The sequence below is a fragment of the Podarcis filfolensis genome (genome assembly GCF_964270895.1).
Source record: "Podarcis filfolensis genome assembly, chromosome: 6".
Lineage (NCBI taxonomy): Eukaryota > Metazoa > Chordata > Lepidosauria > Squamata > Lacertidae > Podarcis > Podarcis filfolensis.
In genome coordinates this window covers 20,380,964-20,400,562 of record NC_139609.1, presented here as the reverse complement: position 1 = coordinate 20,400,562, position 19,599 = coordinate 20,380,964, and the positions used below count along the sequence as shown (strand labels likewise).

The 19,599-nt window shown below is 39.9% G+C and overlaps 3 protein-coding genes across 9 annotated transcripts in view; 2 read left to right on the top strand and 1 right to left on the bottom strand.

Annotated features, from left to right (window-relative positions):
* The window catches only part of DDX59 (DEAD-box helicase 59), a 114,291-nt gene extending 109,891 nt beyond the window's left edge, over positions 1–4,400 (top strand). For all 4 annotated transcript variants that reach the window (XM_083620312.1, XM_083620313.1, XM_083620311.1 and 1 more), the window contains 3 exons: positions 1,638–1,790; positions 3,352–3,480; positions 3,814–4,400. In XM_083620312.1, the coding sequence (XP_083476438.1) occupies positions 1,638–1,790; positions 3,352–3,480; positions 3,814–4,077 (546 nt within the window). In that variant the 3' untranslated portion in view covers positions 4,078–4,400. The remainder of the gene's footprint in view (positions 1–1,637; positions 1,791–3,351; positions 3,481–3,813) is intronic.
* CAMSAP2 (calmodulin regulated spectrin associated protein family member 2) overlaps positions 1–19,599 on the bottom strand; it is a 188,232-nt gene that overhangs the window by 103,820 nt on the left and 64,813 nt on the right. The window lies entirely within an intron of this gene.
* KIF14 (kinesin family member 14) overlaps positions 15,804–19,599 on the top strand; it is a 33,827-nt gene continuing 30,031 nt past the window's right edge. For 2 of the 4 annotated variants that reach the window (XM_083620232.1, XM_083620234.1), the window contains exons 1-2: positions 15,805–16,066; positions 17,884–19,120. In XM_083620232.1, coding sequence (XP_083476358.1) covers positions 18,006–19,120 — 1,115 coding nt within the window. In that variant the 5' untranslated portion in view covers positions 15,805–16,066; positions 17,884–18,005. Of the gene's footprint in view, positions 16,067–17,883; positions 19,121–19,599 lie in introns of all 4 variants that reach the window. The other 2 variants (XM_083620233.1, XM_083620231.1) reach the window with 2 other exon arrangements.

Here is a 19,599-nt window from a genome sequence, read left to right as displayed (position 1 = left end):
AAACACGTCCCTGCAATTCAGTTTAGCCAATGCTTTTGTTGAAACTTGTGGAAGAAGAAACAAAATGTTTATTGTTTCAATATTGTTGGTGATATTCATTAGTTTATTATTGCATTTTCAGTACTTTATAATCTGTGATTCTGAGAGGCATTTAAGTAGCCCAGTGTTGATGTGTTTAGAAATAGGCAGGATCCAAAGCATCATGGCTGGGATCCAATGAAAAGTTCCTTTGCAATTCTAACCATCTATACTCAGAATTAAGGTCTATTTAATTCAGTGGACCTTACTCCAGGTAAAGGAGGTAGCGGTAGCAACCCTTACCTATGTTTTTTCTCCAAACAGCAGCCCTAGCATGTTATATGGCAAACTGCTTTTTAAACTGAGGGTTAAAAGCAGTTTGTGATACGGAATAGTGAAAAAGAAAAAGCATCCAGTTCTATTATCCTAGTGCAAGTATATTGTTTATACTCTCATCCTCTTGCCAGAAATAGGATATTTTATTTTGGTAAATACATTGTGTAAGCCACATAGAAATAATCGTGCAAAAGCTGCAGTAATGCTAATATCACTGACGAGATTCCATTTTTAACAGCATTTCAAAGATACCTGCACAATCTACTTTAAACTTGTTAATATTACATAAGCTTGGCAGACTTGGAAGGGCCACGTTACTTTGTTCAGCTCTGCCACCTCCCACAGCTCCCTCAGTTTAGCAATATGCTTAACATTCCAGTACGTACCATACAGAATTCTAGCTGTAGTCATGTGAGACAGCAAAGTTTCCTTCTCATTAGAATTTTTGTTTTATAAAGGTCAACAGGAATGTTCAAAAAAGGGTAACCAAAATGATCAAGTGAGTGGAGCAACTCACTTTGCAGTATTCTGGGCTTTAGAGAAAAACCAAGTAAGAGGTGGCATGATAGAATTGTGTAAGATTATGCATGGCATGAATAAAGTGGTTGGAGAAATGCTTTTCTCCCTCTCATAATTGTTGAAAGATTCAGGACAGGCAAAACAAAGTACTTATTTATACGGCTCATAGTTAAACTCTGGAATTCGTTCCCACAGCAGACAGTGCTAGCCACCAACTTGGATGGCTTTAAAAGAGGATTAGACAAATTTGAAGAGGTGAAGGCTCTCAGTGGCTGCTAGTCACAGTGGCTATGTTTTGCATCTGTGGCTGAAGGCTGTATGCTTCTGAATACCAGTTCCTGGAAACTGCAGGACCTCCTGTGCTCAGGTCCTGCTTACAGCTTCCCACGGGCATCTGACTGACTGCTGTAAGAACAGGATATTGGACGAGATGGGCCATTGGCCTGAGCAGGCAGACTTCTTATGTTTCTGGTTCTAAGGACAATCTAATATTACTCTGCCTCCAATTCTTACTGATGATTTTTAAAAGCTTCCATGGCTGAGTCAATGAATATTATAATTTAAGTAAAAAAAAATCTATATTTGCACTCGAAACCATCCCTTAGTTTGATAATAAAGGATATATATCTAAAATGTGAAATTGGGACACATGTAACATTTTTAAAATTGACATTGTTTCAGTAGAATGTATACACACTAATTAAGAGAAAGAGTTGTAAGTGTTGATCATGCAAGACTTTAAATGAGACTTTGCTTTGTTTTAGGATAAGAAACTGTTCAAACCTCCTGTGCTGGTATTTGTAGAATGCAAACTGGGTGCAGATCTCCTGAGTGATGCTGTACATAAAATTACAGGCTTGCAAACAATTTCTATGCATGCTGATAAATCACAGATAGAAAGAACTGCCATATTACAGGTTTGTAGATATCTCTGATGCCCATTTTCTAAAAGATTCCTATTCTTAAGGCCGTAGTCCTGTACACATTTACTTGGGAGTAAGTCCCATTGAACTCTGCTGAATTTACTTCTGAGTAGATGTGTATAGGCTTTTACTGCTGAATAATTTGTGCTTTCTTGCCACATTTTTGAAACAGGTTGCAATTTTCTGTGAATTTCATGAATGCTTTGTATAGGTTCAATCCATCACAATTCTGTTCCATGCAGCATTCTGGATTGCTGCACAGATGCTGCTCTCCAACCAAATTAAGCTGTACTTTGTAAGCAGCAATGCCTCTCTCCATGTGAACCTACCCAGACCCTGAGATCATCATCTGAGATCCTTCTTTGTATTCCTCCTGTACGAGAGGTCCGGAGGGTGGCAACCTAAGAATGGGCCTTTTCTGCAGTGGAATGCTCTCCCTAGGGAGGTTTGGCTGGCGCCTTCATTGTACACCTTTAGGTGCCAGGTTAAAATGTTCCTCTTTGACTAGGCCTTTGGCTGATTAACATCCGATACCCTTTTAAATGTGGCTGTGGGAGAGGGTGGGGGGCTTATTGGTTTGTTTTTGTTTTTATTATGTATTTTGTGTTTTTTATCTTGTATTTCTATGTTATGAACCGCTCTGAGATCTACAGATTTTAATAAATAGAATTGTAGAGTTGGAAGGGACCATGAGGGTCATCTAGTCCAACCCCCTGCAATGCAGGGATCTTTTTGTCCAACATGGGGCTTGAATCCACAGTCCTGAGATTAAGAGTCTCATGCTCTACGGACTGAGCTTTCCACAGAAGTAATAATAATAATAATAATAATAATAATAATAATAATAATAATAATAATAATAATTTGCTGACCCTGTTGCCATGCTCATTCTGGGAATTCATCAGTGGTCTGGGAAAATTACTTGATCTGATCCACGTACAAATTTTAGGGCAACAATTGAAAATAGTGGCCAGCAGGGGGAACAGGGTGCCTGGGGCTTTTAGTGTGCAGTAATATTTATTAGTAAGGCTGGCTTTACATCAGGGGTGGGGGTCCTGCAGCCAACCAGACAATGTTTGGCTACATTTCCATTAACCATGGAGGCTGTGACTGATGGGAGTCCAAGCACATTTGAAGAGCCACAGCTCACCCACCTAGTTTTAGATGCAGTTTATCATTAATGTTTTTAAACCTACTTGAACATTCAGAGTAGCAGCTAGACTGACTGTGAGTTCAAGTTCAGAGTATATATCTGAGAGGAGCTAGCTTTTAGTTCTATTTAAATACTTTTAAGTTATTCTTCTTCCTTTTTATTTTTTTGCTTGTTGCCCTGTTGCTCTTTTTTGTTTCCTTTTGAAATATTTTCAGAATTTGGCTTCACTGGGAATTCTGCAGCTTAATTTCCTTTGTTGGAAATCTTGTCTTGTAACTTTTGATTACAAGACAAGCAACAGAATTCTTAATGTTTAATATTTATTTCTAGTTACATCCTGCACCTTAACAACAAGACAATTTTAAGGAAGCTGAAATAATGTTTCTATATGCTTTGCATTAGGGTTTATTTCAAGGCAAGTATGAAGTTGTCGTAAGCACTGGAGTCCTGGGACGTGGACTTGACCTTGTCAACGTTAAGCTGGTCGTGAATTTTGACATGCCATCAAGTATGGATGAATACGTACACCAGGTAAATATACTTTTCTGCTGTACTATTTAATTTAATAGTTATTGGTTGCATTTTAGCTCTATAAACTCTGTGAGAAGCATACAAAATAATTGAAAAATATTTTATTATAAAAGCCTCAGGTGGAATGACTGGTTGCTCATCAGAGTTTCTCGCCCTTCTGGAAGGTAGCAGAATCTGCTACTTGAGATAAGAGAGGGAGGTTTTCTTACTGTACAGAAACTAAACTTTGATTGTAAACTTTGATAACCTGAGGATTACAGCTACCTGAGGGATTCTTTTGGTTTCATGAGACAGATAATTGGGCCAAATTTAAATACAGTTGTTTATTTTCAGGTTGGAAGAGCAGGCCGGCTGGGTCACAGTGGAACTGCAATCACCTTTGTGAATAACAGCAGCAAGAAACTTTTCTGGGATGTTGTGAAGCGTGTTAAACCAACTGGCACTATTCTCCCACCCCAGTTATTAAATTCTCCATATCTACATGACCAGAAGAGGAAAGAACAACAGCGAAATAAACAATCTCAGAATGGCCTTGTAACGAGTGACAATCTTATGGACGTTATTAGAAAACACAGCAAAAGCTCTTCTCAGAAGTAACAAGTGATACTGTCCTTCTAAATACAACTGTTTTGTACAACTTGTATGACTAAGTGATGAATTTTTAACTTCGGGGGCGTAATCTAACCAAATTTTAGCATTTTGAAGACTTACTGATTTTGATCGTAGAGTTAAAGCAAAAGCTTAATATTTTTCCTTGAAATTTAATGGGCCTTCTGCAAGGTTATTAGACTGAAAGACTGACTTAAGTCGTCCAGCAAGCTTTGTTATGAGAATGCTTTTATACTTCATATTTTGTACTCAGTATTAAGTAGTAAAATACGTAGCATCATGAACTTTAAACGGAATATGCACATCTTAAAGATCTGGGTTTCCCTTGCAAGAAATGTAACATGTAATTCACTGTTATATAATAATAATAAGAAGAAGAAGAAGAAGAAGAAGAAGGCCGGGCTCAGAGCAGCTTACAAGCAATAATAAAAACAAATTGAATGATTATAACTTAAAAACAAAATTAAAATACAACATTAAAATATGGAAACATTAAAATATTAAAATGTAGCCTCATCACAGGAGGAGAAGGAAAGGAAAAAAGAAAGAAAGGGAGGGAATCAAATTGGCTCCAAGCCAAAGGCCAGGCGGAACAACTCTGTCTTACAGGCCCTTGCTATGGGACCCTAAGCAGCATACATGTGGCAACTGGTTAGCCTCCCATCCAGTTACCATCCAGTAACCCAAAAGGTTGTGGTCTCATGTTGTTGCAGAGGACAAGTATGATGATGAGACCAGAGCAACCTGAGTTGGTTATAGCGTTCCATAAAGATGGTTACTGGGCACTCAGACCCTTTTAGTTCAGGCAACCAGAATGACCAGTACTGAGCACAGCAAGGGTGAAAGAGTTGATTCCGGATGCTCTGCACCTCTTTAAATTTAGACCTTGTCCAACTAAGGGAGGTTAGCCATGTGCCTGACAAGCAGAGGTGCTGTGGGTATGTGAGATTCCAGTCTCTTCTGAGTTTGTTTGCTGTGATGGTTGGCAAGAGAGTATTGGAGGCATTGAGGAATGACCAAAAGGAGGACCAAGGAAAGAATAAGAAAGAGGAGACTCAAGTAATCCGCCTTGGTAGTCACACCCACCTTGTGGAACGCCCTCCCATTAGATGTCAAGGAAATAAACAACTATTTGACTTTTAGAAGACATTTGAAGGCAGCCATGTTTAGGGAAGTTTTTAATTTTTGATGTTGTGTTGTGTTTTAATAAGTTGGAAGCAGCCAAGAGTGGCTGGGGGAGCCCAGTCAGATGGGCGGCAAATAAATATTATTATTATTATTATTATTATTATTATTTTATTATTATTAAAGTCTAACTGTTAGGAAGATCAGCTAAAATATCCCCATTTGCAGGCCAGAGGCTTTCCGGGGAAATTGAAGTATAGCTGGATACTTGAAGTTCACTTTCCAGTCAGCCCAGTACTGTACTACCCATGGTATAGGGCCAAAAATCATTAAAAAAAAATACAAGGCCAGGCAGAATTCATAATACTGGTTTAGATGGTCTAAGCTGCTATAAAGCAGTTTCATATGAAGTGTTCCTTATTAGAATGCAACAATTTCCCTGCCCCTGTTTCAAATACAAATCTCTTTAACTTTTTAAAATACAGTGGTACCTCAGGTTAAGTACTTAATTCATTCTGGAGGTCCGTACTTAACCTGAAACTGTTCTTAACCTGAAGCACCACTTTAGCTAATGGGGCCTCCTGCTGCCGCCGCGCCGCCGCCAGAACACGATTTGTGTTCTCATCCTGAAGCAAAGTTCTTGGTCACATGGAAGTGCTAAATTCAACTGGTCAAATGATATCATGAACTCTCATCTGTGAAATCTCATCCCACAAAAAAGTGTTAGGTCCTGCTTTTTACAAAATACTTTTCTCTTTTGTGATACATTTTTTTCAGATGAGAAATTAATATTTTTTATAAAACATTTTGTAATTAAACATTTTCAGGTTTTACATTTCTACATTTGCATCTTTCATTATACCCATACATTCAACAACTTCCCTCCTTCCCCTTCCAAGTTTATTTTTTAATTTATCCATAATTCTTGCATGTTCTTGTATATCCATCTAAATCAGTCCCCCCCCCATTTTACACCCTTTTAAACATGTTATACTGTTGAATTTACCTTAATAATACCAGGATTTTCAACTGTGTACAATTTCCCACATACTCAACAAAAAAAATCCACTCCTCTTTAAATACCTGTTCTTCTTCCTCTCTTATTCTGCTTGTTAGACATGCTAACTCTGCATATTCTTTCACCTTAAATTGCCACTCAACCTCCATTTTGGGGCTAACAAAATCTGGGCCACTGTTGTCGCATACATAAACAGGTTTTTCTGACACCTGGGTACCTCCTTCTGAACCATTCCTAACAGGAATGCCTCGGGGGGGGGGGATGTTATTTTAAACAATTTTTTTCATCTCATTATATATAATTTCCCAATATTCTTTAACTTTTTTGCATGCCCATTACATACGAAAAAAAGTTCCTTCTGCTTCCTTAGATTTCCAGCACAAATCAGATTCTGATTTATACATCTTTGCTCATCTGCTCAGTGTTAAATACTATCTATGAATCAATTATAATTTTCCTTCAAATAAATTAAATTTGGACATTTAATTGGTCTAAATAAATGCTTTCCCTACATTTAGGGGGTCTTTTTTTAGAAGAAAATGTCCATTCTGTTTTTAAAAATAGCAGGGCAAAACTGAAGAGGTTTGGAACAAATGGCAGCATGAAAATGAAAATGCGTTTATTAACCAAGATGAAACATGGCTTCATCCATTCATATGTAACTTCTTTCAGTTTCCGTCAGATTTAATCTGCAAATCAGATAAATGCAGACAATATTGTTGAATTACCATAGTGAGAATTTTTTTTGGGGGGGGTACAGCATACTCTAGTAGGGACTTTAATAATGCATATGAAATTGGTTTCTAGGTTAATTTGGTTATCTTGTTCTTGATCATATGTTCATCTTTTGTGTTTTATATATAGAACATAATACAAAGTAAAGACAAGAAGAGTAATGAAACATGGGAGGAACCAAAATGGTAGTAGACCTAGGCCTGTAGCAGAAAGGAAACGATCATATTCCAAGAGCTCTTCTGTAGGTTTATTTTTTTTTTTTTATAATATATTTATTAAAGTTTTCAAATAAAGCATATATTAGATAAGCACTTATCATTGTCCATTTAACATCTCTCAATTGTTACATGGGACTCCCCCACACCTCCCGCATACACTTACATCATTATTAAATTAATTTCAAACAAATTATCATTTAACTCATCTTAATTAATAATCTTAATTTGGTTTGACATATAATTCAGCCTTAAATCTAATTTAATGGTAGACAATTGTCTGCACTGGCATCCAATTCAGCACTCAGCCAAATTACAATATTTTTGTAAATAAATCTTAAATTTCCTCCAGTCTTCTTCCATCCTTTCTTCTCCCTGGTCTCGAATTCTGCCGGTCATCTCGGCTAATTGCATATAGTCCATCAGTTGCATCTGCCATTCTTCCACAGTGGGTAACTCCTGAGTTTTCCAATTCTTGGCAATTAATATTCTTGCTGCTGTTGTTGCGTACAAAAAGAATGTTCTGTCCTCTTTTAACACACTCTGGCCGACAATACCCAGGAGAAAGGCCTCTGATTTCTTAGTAAAGGTGTATTTAAACACCTTTTTTAATTCATTATATATCTTCTCCCAAAAGGCCTTCACTCTAGGGCAGGTCCACCAGAGGTGAAAAAATGTTCCTTCATTTTCCTTACATTTCCAACATTTGCTATCAGACGAATGGTATATTTTAGCCAGTTTAACAGGGGTCATGTACCATCTATACATCATTTTCATCACATTTTCCTTCAACGCATTACATGCAGTGAAGTTCAGCCCAGAGGTCCACAACCTTTCCCAATCTTCAAACATAATATTATACCCAATATCCTGCGCCCATTTTATCATTGTTGATTTTACCATTTCGTCATGTGTGTTCCATTTCAGCAGCAAGTTATACATTCTTGAAAGTACCTTAGTCTTAGGTTCTAACAGTTCAGTTTCTAACTTTGACTTTTCCACTTGGAATCCTAGCTTTTTGTCATTTTTAAACACTTCTTTAATCTGAGCATAGTGTAACCAGTCTCGCACTTTGTCTCTCATCTTTTCTAAACTCTGCAATTTCCAGTTGTCACCATCCTTTTCTATTATCTCCCAATATTTTGGCCAGTTGGCCTCCATATTGGCTCTTTTCCGAGCCTTAGCCTCCAGAGGTGACAGCCACCTCGGAGTTTTATTCTCCAGTAAGTCTTTATATTTTGTCCAGACGTTAAAAACTGATTTTCTGACAATATGGTTCTTGAAGGCCTTATTTATCTTAGCTTTATCATACCATAAATATGCATGCCATCCAAACGCATTGTTAAAACCTTCCAAATCCAAGACATCCGTATCTTCAAGAAGTAACCAATCTTTTAACCAGCAGAAAGCTGCAGCTTCATAATACAACTTTAAATCTGGCAGGGCAAAGCCCCCTCTTTCTTTCGCATCTGTTAATATTTTAAATTTGATTCTGGGCTTTTTGCCCTGCCAGACAAATTTAGAAATATCTTTCTGCCACTTCCGGAAGCACTCTGTCTTGTCTACAATCTGCAGTGTCTGAAACAAAAATAACATTTTTGGCAATACATTCATCTTGATGGCAGCTATTCGGCCTAACAAAGAAAGTTTTAGTCTTGACCAACTATCCAAGTCTCTCTTAATCTCTGACCAACATTTTTCATAATTATCTTTAAATAAACTCAGATTTTTTGCTGTTATGTTTACCCCTAGGTATTTAACTTTTTTAACCACATTTAGTTCTGTCTCTTTCTGAAGCTGTTCCAACTCAATATCTGTCATGTTTTTCCCCAAAACTTTAGTTTTTTGCTTATTTAACTTAAATCCTGCCACTCGACCAAAGTTTTGAATCAGTTGTAATACTCTTTTCAAACTAGACTCCGGCTCCTGTAATGTCAGAACTAGGTCATCTGCAAAAGCTTTAAGTTTATATTGTTTCGCTCCGACCTGAATCCCTTCCACCAACCGGTCCCCCCTAATCATATTCAGGAGCACTTCCAGAACCGAAATAAACAGTAATGGGGAAATCGGGCAGCCTTGTCGTGTACCTTTTTCAATTTTAAACTCTTCTGTAACCACATTGTTAACTATCAGTTTAGCCTTTTGTTCTGAATATATTGCCTCAATCCCGTTCTCAAACCCCCGTCCCACTCCCATTTCTTTTAAATTCCCCTTCATAAATTTCCAAGAAATGTTGTCAAAGGCTTTCTCCACGTCTATAAAAATTAAAACTGCTTTAGTGTTTATGTTTGTTTGTAAAAGTTCCAATATGTCTATGATGTTCCTTGTGTTAGTAAACATATGTCTGCCCGGGAGAAAGCCTGCCTGGTCTTTATGGATTATCTCACTTAAAACTTTCTTAAATCTTCGTGCCAAAACATCTGCAAATATTTTGTAATCCACATTTAAAAGGGAGATGGGACGGTAATTCTTGAGTTGTGTCTTTTCAGTTTCTGACTTTGGAATCAATGTGATAAATGCTTCTTTCCACGATTCAGGCGCCTTCTTCCCCTCCATTATTTCATTACTGACCTCCAACAAAGGTTGTATCAAATAATCCTTCAATGTCTTATAGTAGTTAGAGGTCAGTCCATCTGGCCCTGGTGATTTGCCCTGTTTCAGACTCAGGATGGCCTGTTCAATCTCTTGTCGTGTTATTTTGCCATTTAAAATTGTTCTATTTTCTTCTGACAGCTTTGCTAATCCATTTCTCTCCAAAAATTGTGTAATCTCTATTTCATCTTGTGGCCCTTGAGTATATAACTTTTTAAAATACCTCTGGAAGCACTTTCTAATCTCTCCCGGGTTCTGAATGTTCCTTCCTTCAACCTCTAAGTTTGTTACCGTATTTAATCTTTGTCTCCTTTTCAACTGCCAAGCTAGCAGTTTCCCACATTTATTTGCCGATTCAAAAGTTTTTTGTTTCATTGTTTTAATCTTCCATTCTATTTCCTGATTTATCAGCTTGGAATATTGCGCCTGATAAAGTTTGATTTCTCTCAGAATCGGTTGGGACTTCGGGTTAGATCTTAACTTCTTCTCCAACTCTTTGATACTTTCCAGAATTTTATCTTTCTTTTCATTTTGCAGTCTTTTCTTTAAGGAATTCTGTTGAATCAAGAACCCTCTCATCACAGCTTTACTTGCATCCCAGATAGTTCTTTTTTCCACCGTAGTGTTCAAATTAATCTCAAAATAGTCCTTTAAGGTTTTTTGGGCCTTCTTTACAATTCTTTGATCTCTAAACAGGCCATCATTCATCTTCCATCTAAAGGAGCCGATTGGGATCAATGTCATATCCATTCTCAAGGCGTTATGGTCGGAGCATGTTTTGGGGCAGATTTCCACCTTCCTCACCTTAGGTGCCAGACTTCTAGTTATCCATATTTGGTCGATTCGTGTCCAAGTCAGTTGAGCTTCAGAAAAGAATGTTCCTTCTCTTCCCAGGGGGTTTCTAACTCTCCAGATGTCAACCCAGTCCATATTGTCAGTCATTTCAAAAAAGGTCTTAGGTAGTCTTCCCTCTTTAGTAATGTTCTGGTTCTGTGACTTATCCATATTTGTTGATACGACCCCGTTCATGTCCCCCATCATGATGACGTTGTTGTAATCCAGATAATCCAGCATGATCTCGTGCAACTTCTTATAAAAATCCGATTTTCCTTCATTTGGAGCATAAATTCCTAATATCAAAATTTTTTCTCCTTGATACTGTACTTCTATTGCGAGGATTCTTCCACTTTCATCTTTAAAGAGAAATTTTGGTGAAAGGCTCTCTTTTGCATAGATCACTACACCTCTCTTTTTAACTGTATCCGATGATATAAATTCTTGACCAAGCCTTTTATTTATTAACACCTTTCTATGGAGCCTAATCACATGTGTTTCTTGTAAGCATATAATGTCCAATTGTTCCTTTTTTAAAATATGAAAAATTTTAGACCTTTTTTCGGGACTGTTACAGCCATTTATGTTCCAACTCAAAAGCTGCAGAGACATCCTGGATAGGTCTGGTTATTCTTTCTGGGGTGGTACCTTGTTCTCCGGTCCTTGAGGATCCGAGGGGGCGGGCTCCCCTGGAAGTTCTGGCGCTGGCAATCCAAGTCCTTTGTGGAGGTCTTCTCCGTGTGCTCCCAAAAACTTGTCTCTATCTTCCACTGTTTTGATTTTGATCTTTCTCCCTCTGTAGGTAAAGGATAATCCTTGTGGAAACTCCCACCTGAAGATAATTGCGTTGCTTCTCAACAGTCTTGCCAATTCCGTGTAGTTAGATCTAAGGTCCAGCAACTGCTTAGGAATGTCCTTGTAGATTTCAATTCTCTTGCCCAAAATGTCTAGTGACTTTTCATAGTGCAGGCCCAAAATCTTGTCCCTTTCCTCCTTTGATCTCAGTGTTATCAAACAATCTCTGGGTTTCTCTGTCCTTCTGACTCTGCCAAGCCTGAAAGCAGATACAATTTTAAAGTCTTTTTCCTCTAATTTCCAAAACTTGGCAAATTCCTTAGTTAGAAATTCAATAAAATTATCTTCTTCCACCTCTGGTATTGACCGTATCCTCAAGTTGGTCTCCCTGCTTCGCAGTTCTGTCATCAAAAAGTAAATCTGATGTTCTCCAACTTGTTTGCTGAGTGGTCTTACTTCTTTCTCAAGTTCTTCCAATCTTTGACTAGTATCTTCAGCCAGTTTACGATTTTCACCTACAGCCTCCTTTAATTCTCCAATAGACTGGGCATTCTGTGCAACTTGTCCAGTCAGCTTATTCAAGCTTTCTGTGTTCTGTTCAATTTTAGCTGTATGCAAATCAGCCTTCTTGTCCAGAGCCTCCAGTTTCTCCAAAATTTTCTCCAAGACAGAGCTACTTGTCCCTGAAGCCATATCTCCCAGGTGCAGCTCCTCTGTCTCACCCTCCCCTGCCTGTATTAGGGAGGCCGCCTCTATGTCTGGAGGCAAAGTGGAAGGCAAGGCCGGCACAGAAGATCTACGCTGTGAGGCTGCAGATAAAGTTAGAGTTGTTTGTTTAGTCCTTCCTCTTCTCCTTGCGCCACTCATTCCAAAGTTATCTGTAATCCAAGGTCAATCCAAGTTGTTCCCATGAGAAAGCAGAGTCCCAGATGCAATAGTCAAACAGAGGCCGGGAAAGGGAAAGTAAAACAAAGTCACTGCTGTAAGTCCAAAATCCTCTAGAGGGAGCTTAATACGTCTTCAGGGAAAAGATCAAATCCAAGTTAAACTTATAAATTTAAATCCATGTCTATCGCCTCCACAATGTATTATTTTTAGCAGAGTAAAACTTAAAGCAAAACAGTGTTTCTTACAGTGCCTTGACTGCAACAGTTTCAAAGTATCCAGTTCCAACTCAGAATTTTTCAAAACCTGAATTCAATGTATCCAAAGTTGCAAACTGGTGCTCATCCAGGCAGCTCCAGCACCAGAGATTCTTATTTATTTTATAATCCACTGGTACCACAGAAGAAGGATATCAGTGCACCCCGAATATGACCAGCAAAAGTCAATAGCTCAAAGTCTTTCACTCAGAAAACTGCTTTAACAGGGTGCCAGCATTTAGTTAACACATAACTTTTTGTCTCCACTCCTCCTGCTCTTTGCTTAAGGTTCAGTGTAGCGGGAGATGGGCTTCCTGCTTATCCTCACTCCGTTTTCAGCCAGATTTCAACTTTTTTAAAAAAGTTTTAAAAGTTTCATAAAGTTCTCAAAAAGTTTCAGAAAGTTGACAAAAGTTTCAGAAAGTTTTCAATGTCCAAATTTACTCACGGGTTGTAGTTTCCAAAGTTCAGAAAAGTTGCAGGAAGAAAGGACAGCGCTGACCGGCAACAGCAATGCGGCTTCACTTCGCTGTTTGCGCAACGACCCACAGCGCCGCTACCCCCTCCGCGATCCGGAGCCCCTTACGGGGTCCCTTCAACGTTTTGGGGGCTGCTTCTGGCGCCCGCCGGGTCCCGAGACCACAGGCTTCTGCCACCTGTGGTTTTTCTGAATGGGTCTCCGCTTCGCCGTAGCGGACGACCCGTTTACAGCGGAGCTCCCTTCTCCTTACTCGGAGAAGGCAGCCATTACCGGTCGCGCCGCCTCCGGAAGTCCTCTTCTGTAGGTTTAGACTAGAGGTGCCAACTTGAATAAAATATTAGAGGGGGGGGGGCAAGTAAGTCCTATCCTGCATAATCAATCACATGACGTGGTGCATGGACACCATTTGAATGGCAATGCCCATCAACTTTAGGGGGCTCCAGTCCCCTCAAATGTTTTATTGGGAGGGGGGCAAAGGGACCTCAGCCACTAGAAGTTTGCTCCTATGGTTTAGACTTTATTTATTGAATTTATATTCTTCCCAAAAGGAACCCAGGGTGGCAAACACATTTTTACTGAAACCATGCAATTAAAAATAAAACCTTAAACATCTGAAAGCATACCTAAAACTGCTTTTGGTATAGCCAGACATTAACCCTAGGTGAGAACTAGTCTAAATGGCAAATTGGGTAGATGCTGTCAACAGTACGTAGCAATTTCAAGAAAAGTGAGCAGCGCAGCAGGTGTGACTTTTACTTTTGTATAGTAGGCTATGTTCAGCTCTGCAAAAGTTCAGGTTTCTGCAGACCTTTCCATTCAGGCGAGCAAGAGGTGTCATCACAATTCAAGGTCACATTCCAGCCAGGCCAAAACACTTGAGAAGGGTGGGGAGCAGGGCTGCACAATGGGTGTGGCCTGGGGGTATGTGCCTCAGGGTCACATTCAGACTTCTGGAAGAAGGTACAGGGTTATAAAGACTAGGCCTGAGAAACAGTTTTTAGCCAAACGTGATTTTGGTTTTAAACGCAGTGTAAGGTAGTCTCTGGGACGCGGGTGGCGCTGTGGGTTAAACCACAGAGCCTAGGACTTGCCGATCAGAAGGTCGGTGGTTCAAATCCCTGTGACGGGGTGAGCTCCTGTTGCTCGGTCCCTGCTCCTGCCAACCTAGCAGTTCAAAAGCACATCAAAATGCAAGTAGATAAATAGGTACCACTCCGGCGGGAAGGTAAACGGCGTTTCCGTGTGCTGCTCTGGTTCGCCAGAAGTGGCTTAGTCATGCTGGCCACATGACCCGGAAGTTGTACGCCGGCTCCCTCGGCCTATAGAGCGAGATGAGTGCCGCAACCCCAGAGTTGGTCACGACTGGACCTCACGGTCAGGGGTCCCTTTACCTTTAAGGTAGTCTCTGGGAGTATATTGTATTTAATTATGGGGTACCAGAGTTTTTAGGGGGTTAACCAGGCTGGGATAGCAGGCTTGTTGGTTTTGAATGTCTGATGTAGATTTTTTTCAGTTTCATTGTTCTGTATGGGACAATGGGAATAAAGATGTATGTAGCGTATCTTGAGACCAAGGTTACTCAACCCTGCTGTGAGGTCAGGAGTTACCATTATAATTATTTATAAAAATTTGTATACCTCCCTTCATCCCAATATCACACAGCGGTTCACAACATACAAATACATACCGAGAACACATGAGCTAACTAGCTTGACAGTGAGTAGTAGTCACTTCCCTCTGGAAGTGGATAAGAAGTTCCACACTGCTAAGTTGTAGCTCATTGGTGAGCTTTGCAAGACATGATCTCTGCCCAAAAGGAAAAGTTCCCACATTTGGGCATTCCAACATCACTTGCTGGGAGTGCTGATGCAGGAAAGCTACTACCTCAACCAACTTTCTGTCTTCTCATATTAAGAGTCACAGGGCACTGTCGGCAAGAAAAATTGACGGACTATGCAGAACTGGCAAAACTGACATATAAGCTATGGGACAAGGATAACTGTGACTTTAAAGATGAATGGGAACCCTTTACGAAGTATTTGTAGACGCAACAAAGCGAACTGGACTCCTTGGCAGGTTTTGAATAAACATTCACAAACTTTTTATTGATAATAATCAGCTAAATAGTTTGAGGATCTATGCAACTTTGTAACATGCAGAAAACAGCATTCTCAGAGAAACCAAAGACTGGAACTGAGGGAAGCCGGGTGGGGGTGGGGGTGGGTGAGTTTTGTGTGGGAGGGTGGGGGGAGGGAGGAAAAATGGGGGGGGGGGGGAATAAGGATGATATGTTTTTTGGATAAAAGGTTTTGTTTTAATTTTGAATTATTATTTTTAAAAAAGACTCACGACAGGATTTTTAGGAGTACCAGGAGGTACCAGAAAAGGGTCGAAAAACTCGACTGAATAGCTGTACGTGCTGTGGCTGCATGTTGCTTTGGGCTGCCCTGGGCAAGTGACTGACAAATTTAATAAATAAAAATTAATAATAATCTTAGCAGGAAAAACTGAACTGAAAACAACAAGACTTTCCGTAATGGAGACACAAACAGCACCCGCATCTAGTATCATTTAGTTGAGATTGCATTTCAGGGGGTTGGACTAGATGACCCTTAGGATCTTTTCCAACTCTCCAATTCTATAATTTAAGAGTCGTTAGATTTGCAGGCACGAACGGTGCTGCTTCCCCCCACCACCACCTTGCTCCTCCCGGTCTATTAGTGTGGCGGCGGCCCTCCTTTTAATCTTCTTCCCACTAAGAAAGGAGCGGAGTCTCCATTTAAACGCCACTCACACGCTCTGCAAAAGCCGACGGCGCCCTGCCTTCTTCTCCCGCGCACCCGTCACCCCGCACATGGCCGCAGCTCCGTTGAGAACCGGAGATGTCGCGAGCAGCCTCGCTTGCTGCGGCTTCGCTCTCGGGACTGCGTGTGACCTCACCGTCCGTCTCAACCAATAGCAGGCGGTGCCGCCGCATTCGAATGGAGAGTTTAGGAGGCGCCTCAGGAGGACGGGCTGTTGGTCGATCTCCTGAGGACAGGTGAGTCGCTGGACAGGTATCCTTCCTGGACAGGTATCAGCTCTCTCCGAGAGGTCAGGCCGTCCCTTTCCCCCGGGGCTTCCTGCTTTAAAAATGCGGGACGTGTGGCTTTTTTTTGGCAATGGAGAGAGTTGGTCGTCTGCTTCCTGCAGTCTAGCCCCTGTTTAAGGAACGGGCTCCTTTGCTTCTGCCTACTATTTGATGCGGAGGGAGGACGCTATTCTTGCAGGGACCAAAAGCTAAGCATCGTTTACTTCAACGGGTATTCTTAATAGGTGCTCTTCCGCCCCGCCCGAAGGCACAAACACTGTGCAGCCCCAAAGGCTTGTTTTTAATCCTTCTCTTAAACTTTAAGCCAGATATTTCCTGGTCGCATTGACTAACCGATTATAAAATTCCCACCTCACCTTGAAATGGAAGAAATATTCACTCTATACACAGACTATAAACTTCTCTACCAGGTGGAAAGTGCAGTCATTCTCTCTACATACCCTGCTTTTCTTTCCCAATGCTTACTTAAGGTGGCTTTATAGTTTTAAAGCAACAGTAACAAACAACACACACACACACACACACACACACACATTGTATATTGCTGTTTCATCTCCCTGCCTGTTGAAACCTGCAGCAAGCATTAATATCACCAGAAAGAAGTTGCCTGATGGAATTTGCTAGCTTCCCACCTCTCACCTACAAATCAAGTGTCAGTAACTAAGCTGAAATTTCTTCCACCGCTTCACTTGGCCAGTATTTATTCCACTTTGCACTACCTCCCCGCCCAGCAGCTGAGGCTGAATATGAACAGGATTTGTATAAGTTTTGAGGTGGAGAACCAGAATTGGACTGATGGCTGGACGTGGGCAGGAAGAAAATGGGTTCCTCTTGGCAGCTTGACATTTTCTCTGGGTAGAGGATTTACATGAGATGGGCAGGAAAATGTTATTTCCCTTTGGCAACAATATTGCCAAGTAATGGCAAAGGCTGGGTGGGGTTAGAGATCAGAGACAGATATTTTAGTAATGCTGTCTATGGACTTCTGCTTCAGACACAGACCCTGGGAATTTCCTCCCCTCCAGCTCCACTCCAGCACCAACTGTCAAACACTGATTTAAAGTGATGAAAAAGACCTATGTAAATAATGGCGTTAAATCAAACCATTATCTTAAAATGTTGAGTCATGTAGTTTGTGTGCCTTTTTTGCACTGTATTATATATACTTAGAAGTAAGGGGCAATGTAACAATGGCTTTCTGTATGCATGCAAGGAAACCAGGCAAGGTAAGATGTCAAAGATCAAGATTCCTATGTTCTGCATTGTAAGCAAAGTACTCTGAACTCTCTTGAACAAGTTATGTTAATGACTGAGCAAAACAATTATCCATGAGATGGAAAGATGCTGTTATGTTTTTAATTCTAAATATTCATAATTTGCTGCAATACATGTAATATATGAAAGTAAGTAAACTATTTTGTTTCCATTTATCCACCTTTACCATAGAAAGGTAGGGATAAATTCAGTTGTCTTTGACAGAGTGATAATTAATTGAGTTTTAAGAGAAGTATAAAATTAATCACTTAAGTTATTTTTTAAATGTGGCATTTTGTGTAAATTGAAGTTTAAACAAAATGAATTTGATGCTAAAATATCATTTTAAAATCTATTTAAAGTCATTATTTTAAATGTTGATTTATCCATCCTACAAGGAAGAATTTACCTTCAGCATAGGTACGGAAATAGGGTCTAGTATATTACCCACATGACAATAGTTGAGTAAAAATAGAAAATAATAATGGCTTCTTTTTTTTTTTTTTTAACAGATCCCATAGTGATACATTCTGTGCCGTAGAGAAAATAAGATTACAAGTCAAGTATACTCTTCAGGAAGAGCTTGTATGATATATCGTTTCAGTCCTGCCGTTGCAGCTTGCTTTAGGTCTCAATGCCTATTTATATTGTTCCTAAGAAAAGCCATATTAGTGCACCTGGTGGTTCTTCACAAAAGCATCCTCCAGAAAATGTCATTGCTAGAAACAGGTTTGCACAGACATTTACATCCCGCACACTGGAGAATGAGGGAAGCAATCCTCAGTCACAGTCCCTGAGTAAGACCAAAGAAATAAATACGACCTATGTGCTTTCGGCCTGTAACAAACTGGCTGACACTTCAGCTGCTTCCACGACTGAAGGCAAGCTGACACTCCAACGAAGAACTGTGACGAGCAAAGAACAATCTGATACAAATACAACACATGACAGTGAAAATACACGAGTGGAAAAAAGACTGACGCTGCAGCGCCGAACAAGGACTGCGTCAACTGAGAAGCACAAAACAAATATTCCCGAAGCCAGGGCAGAAAAAGGACACCCTCTTCCCCAGAAGAGTGGCAAAACATTGTTTCCACCAAAAATTAGCAGCAGTGACCCTCCGTTTGTTAAGACTGGCCTTTTGTCACTTCAAAGCCTCACAGATGGAAAGAGAAATCCTGATATGAAAAGTGATGGACCTTTTAATCATAATGGTTCAAGTGCTACTGGTAGCTACACACCTTTAAGATACAAGACAGTTGTTGGTGATTCTCAGAGTAAAAACAAAGTTCCTAGACCATCACTCTTAACAGTAGGAAAACTTGATGAAAGGACGTCTATGTTAAAACTAGCTGAAAAGCGTAATTCCAGTAAGGAAAATGGAACTGAAAGTCTGCAAAATAGATTTGTTAAGAATGAAAATCTGGAAAAGCAGAAGACACCAAGGAAAGGTTCGACAGAAGGAATGAAACTCACCCCCAGATGTGGAGCTGTTCAGCATGCAAAGACTCCTGCTGCCCCAAGCATAAAGAATAAGATTCTGTGTCCTCAAACAATATCAGCCAAGAAATCTGGTACTAATGAATTTACTCTAAACAGAAGGTTGCAAGAAAATACCACATATACTCAACAAACTGCTTCGCAGAAAGAAGATACTCTAATGCAGAACATATGTGGTAAAGAAGACCCTTTCAAAATAGAAAACAGCAAAGTGACTGTAGCTGTGAGAATACGACCCTTTAGTGTCAGGTATATAACCATTTTTGGGGGGACTAATATATGAAATTGTACAAGTTGTTACCATGATATTGAGTAGCATAACATGCTCTCCAACCACTTAGATATATTACCCAGTTTAATTAATGTTGTGTCTTTATACAAACAGGTGCACTTCTCTTTACTTCCATTTTCCACTTTATAAGGGATCTGTGTGTTCTAACTAGGGCTGAGACAATTTAACAACTATATGAAATAAATAAAATGGGATGATAGTTGATACTTCGTTAGCTCAGTAGCCCACCTTGCAAGGGAAGCTAATCCAATTCCCTTTGCAAAATTCCTCCTGGATTCCATTTTAATAAACCTCAGATTTTGGGGGCAAGAGTATAGTCATATCCAGCACTGTTGTTCCCTTGTGCAGCAGACTTCTAGTTGCGCAACAGAACTTGTCATTCCTCTTCCCTGCAGCCCACCATTCATTCACAAAATCTGCTCCAGGGGGTTGAAGG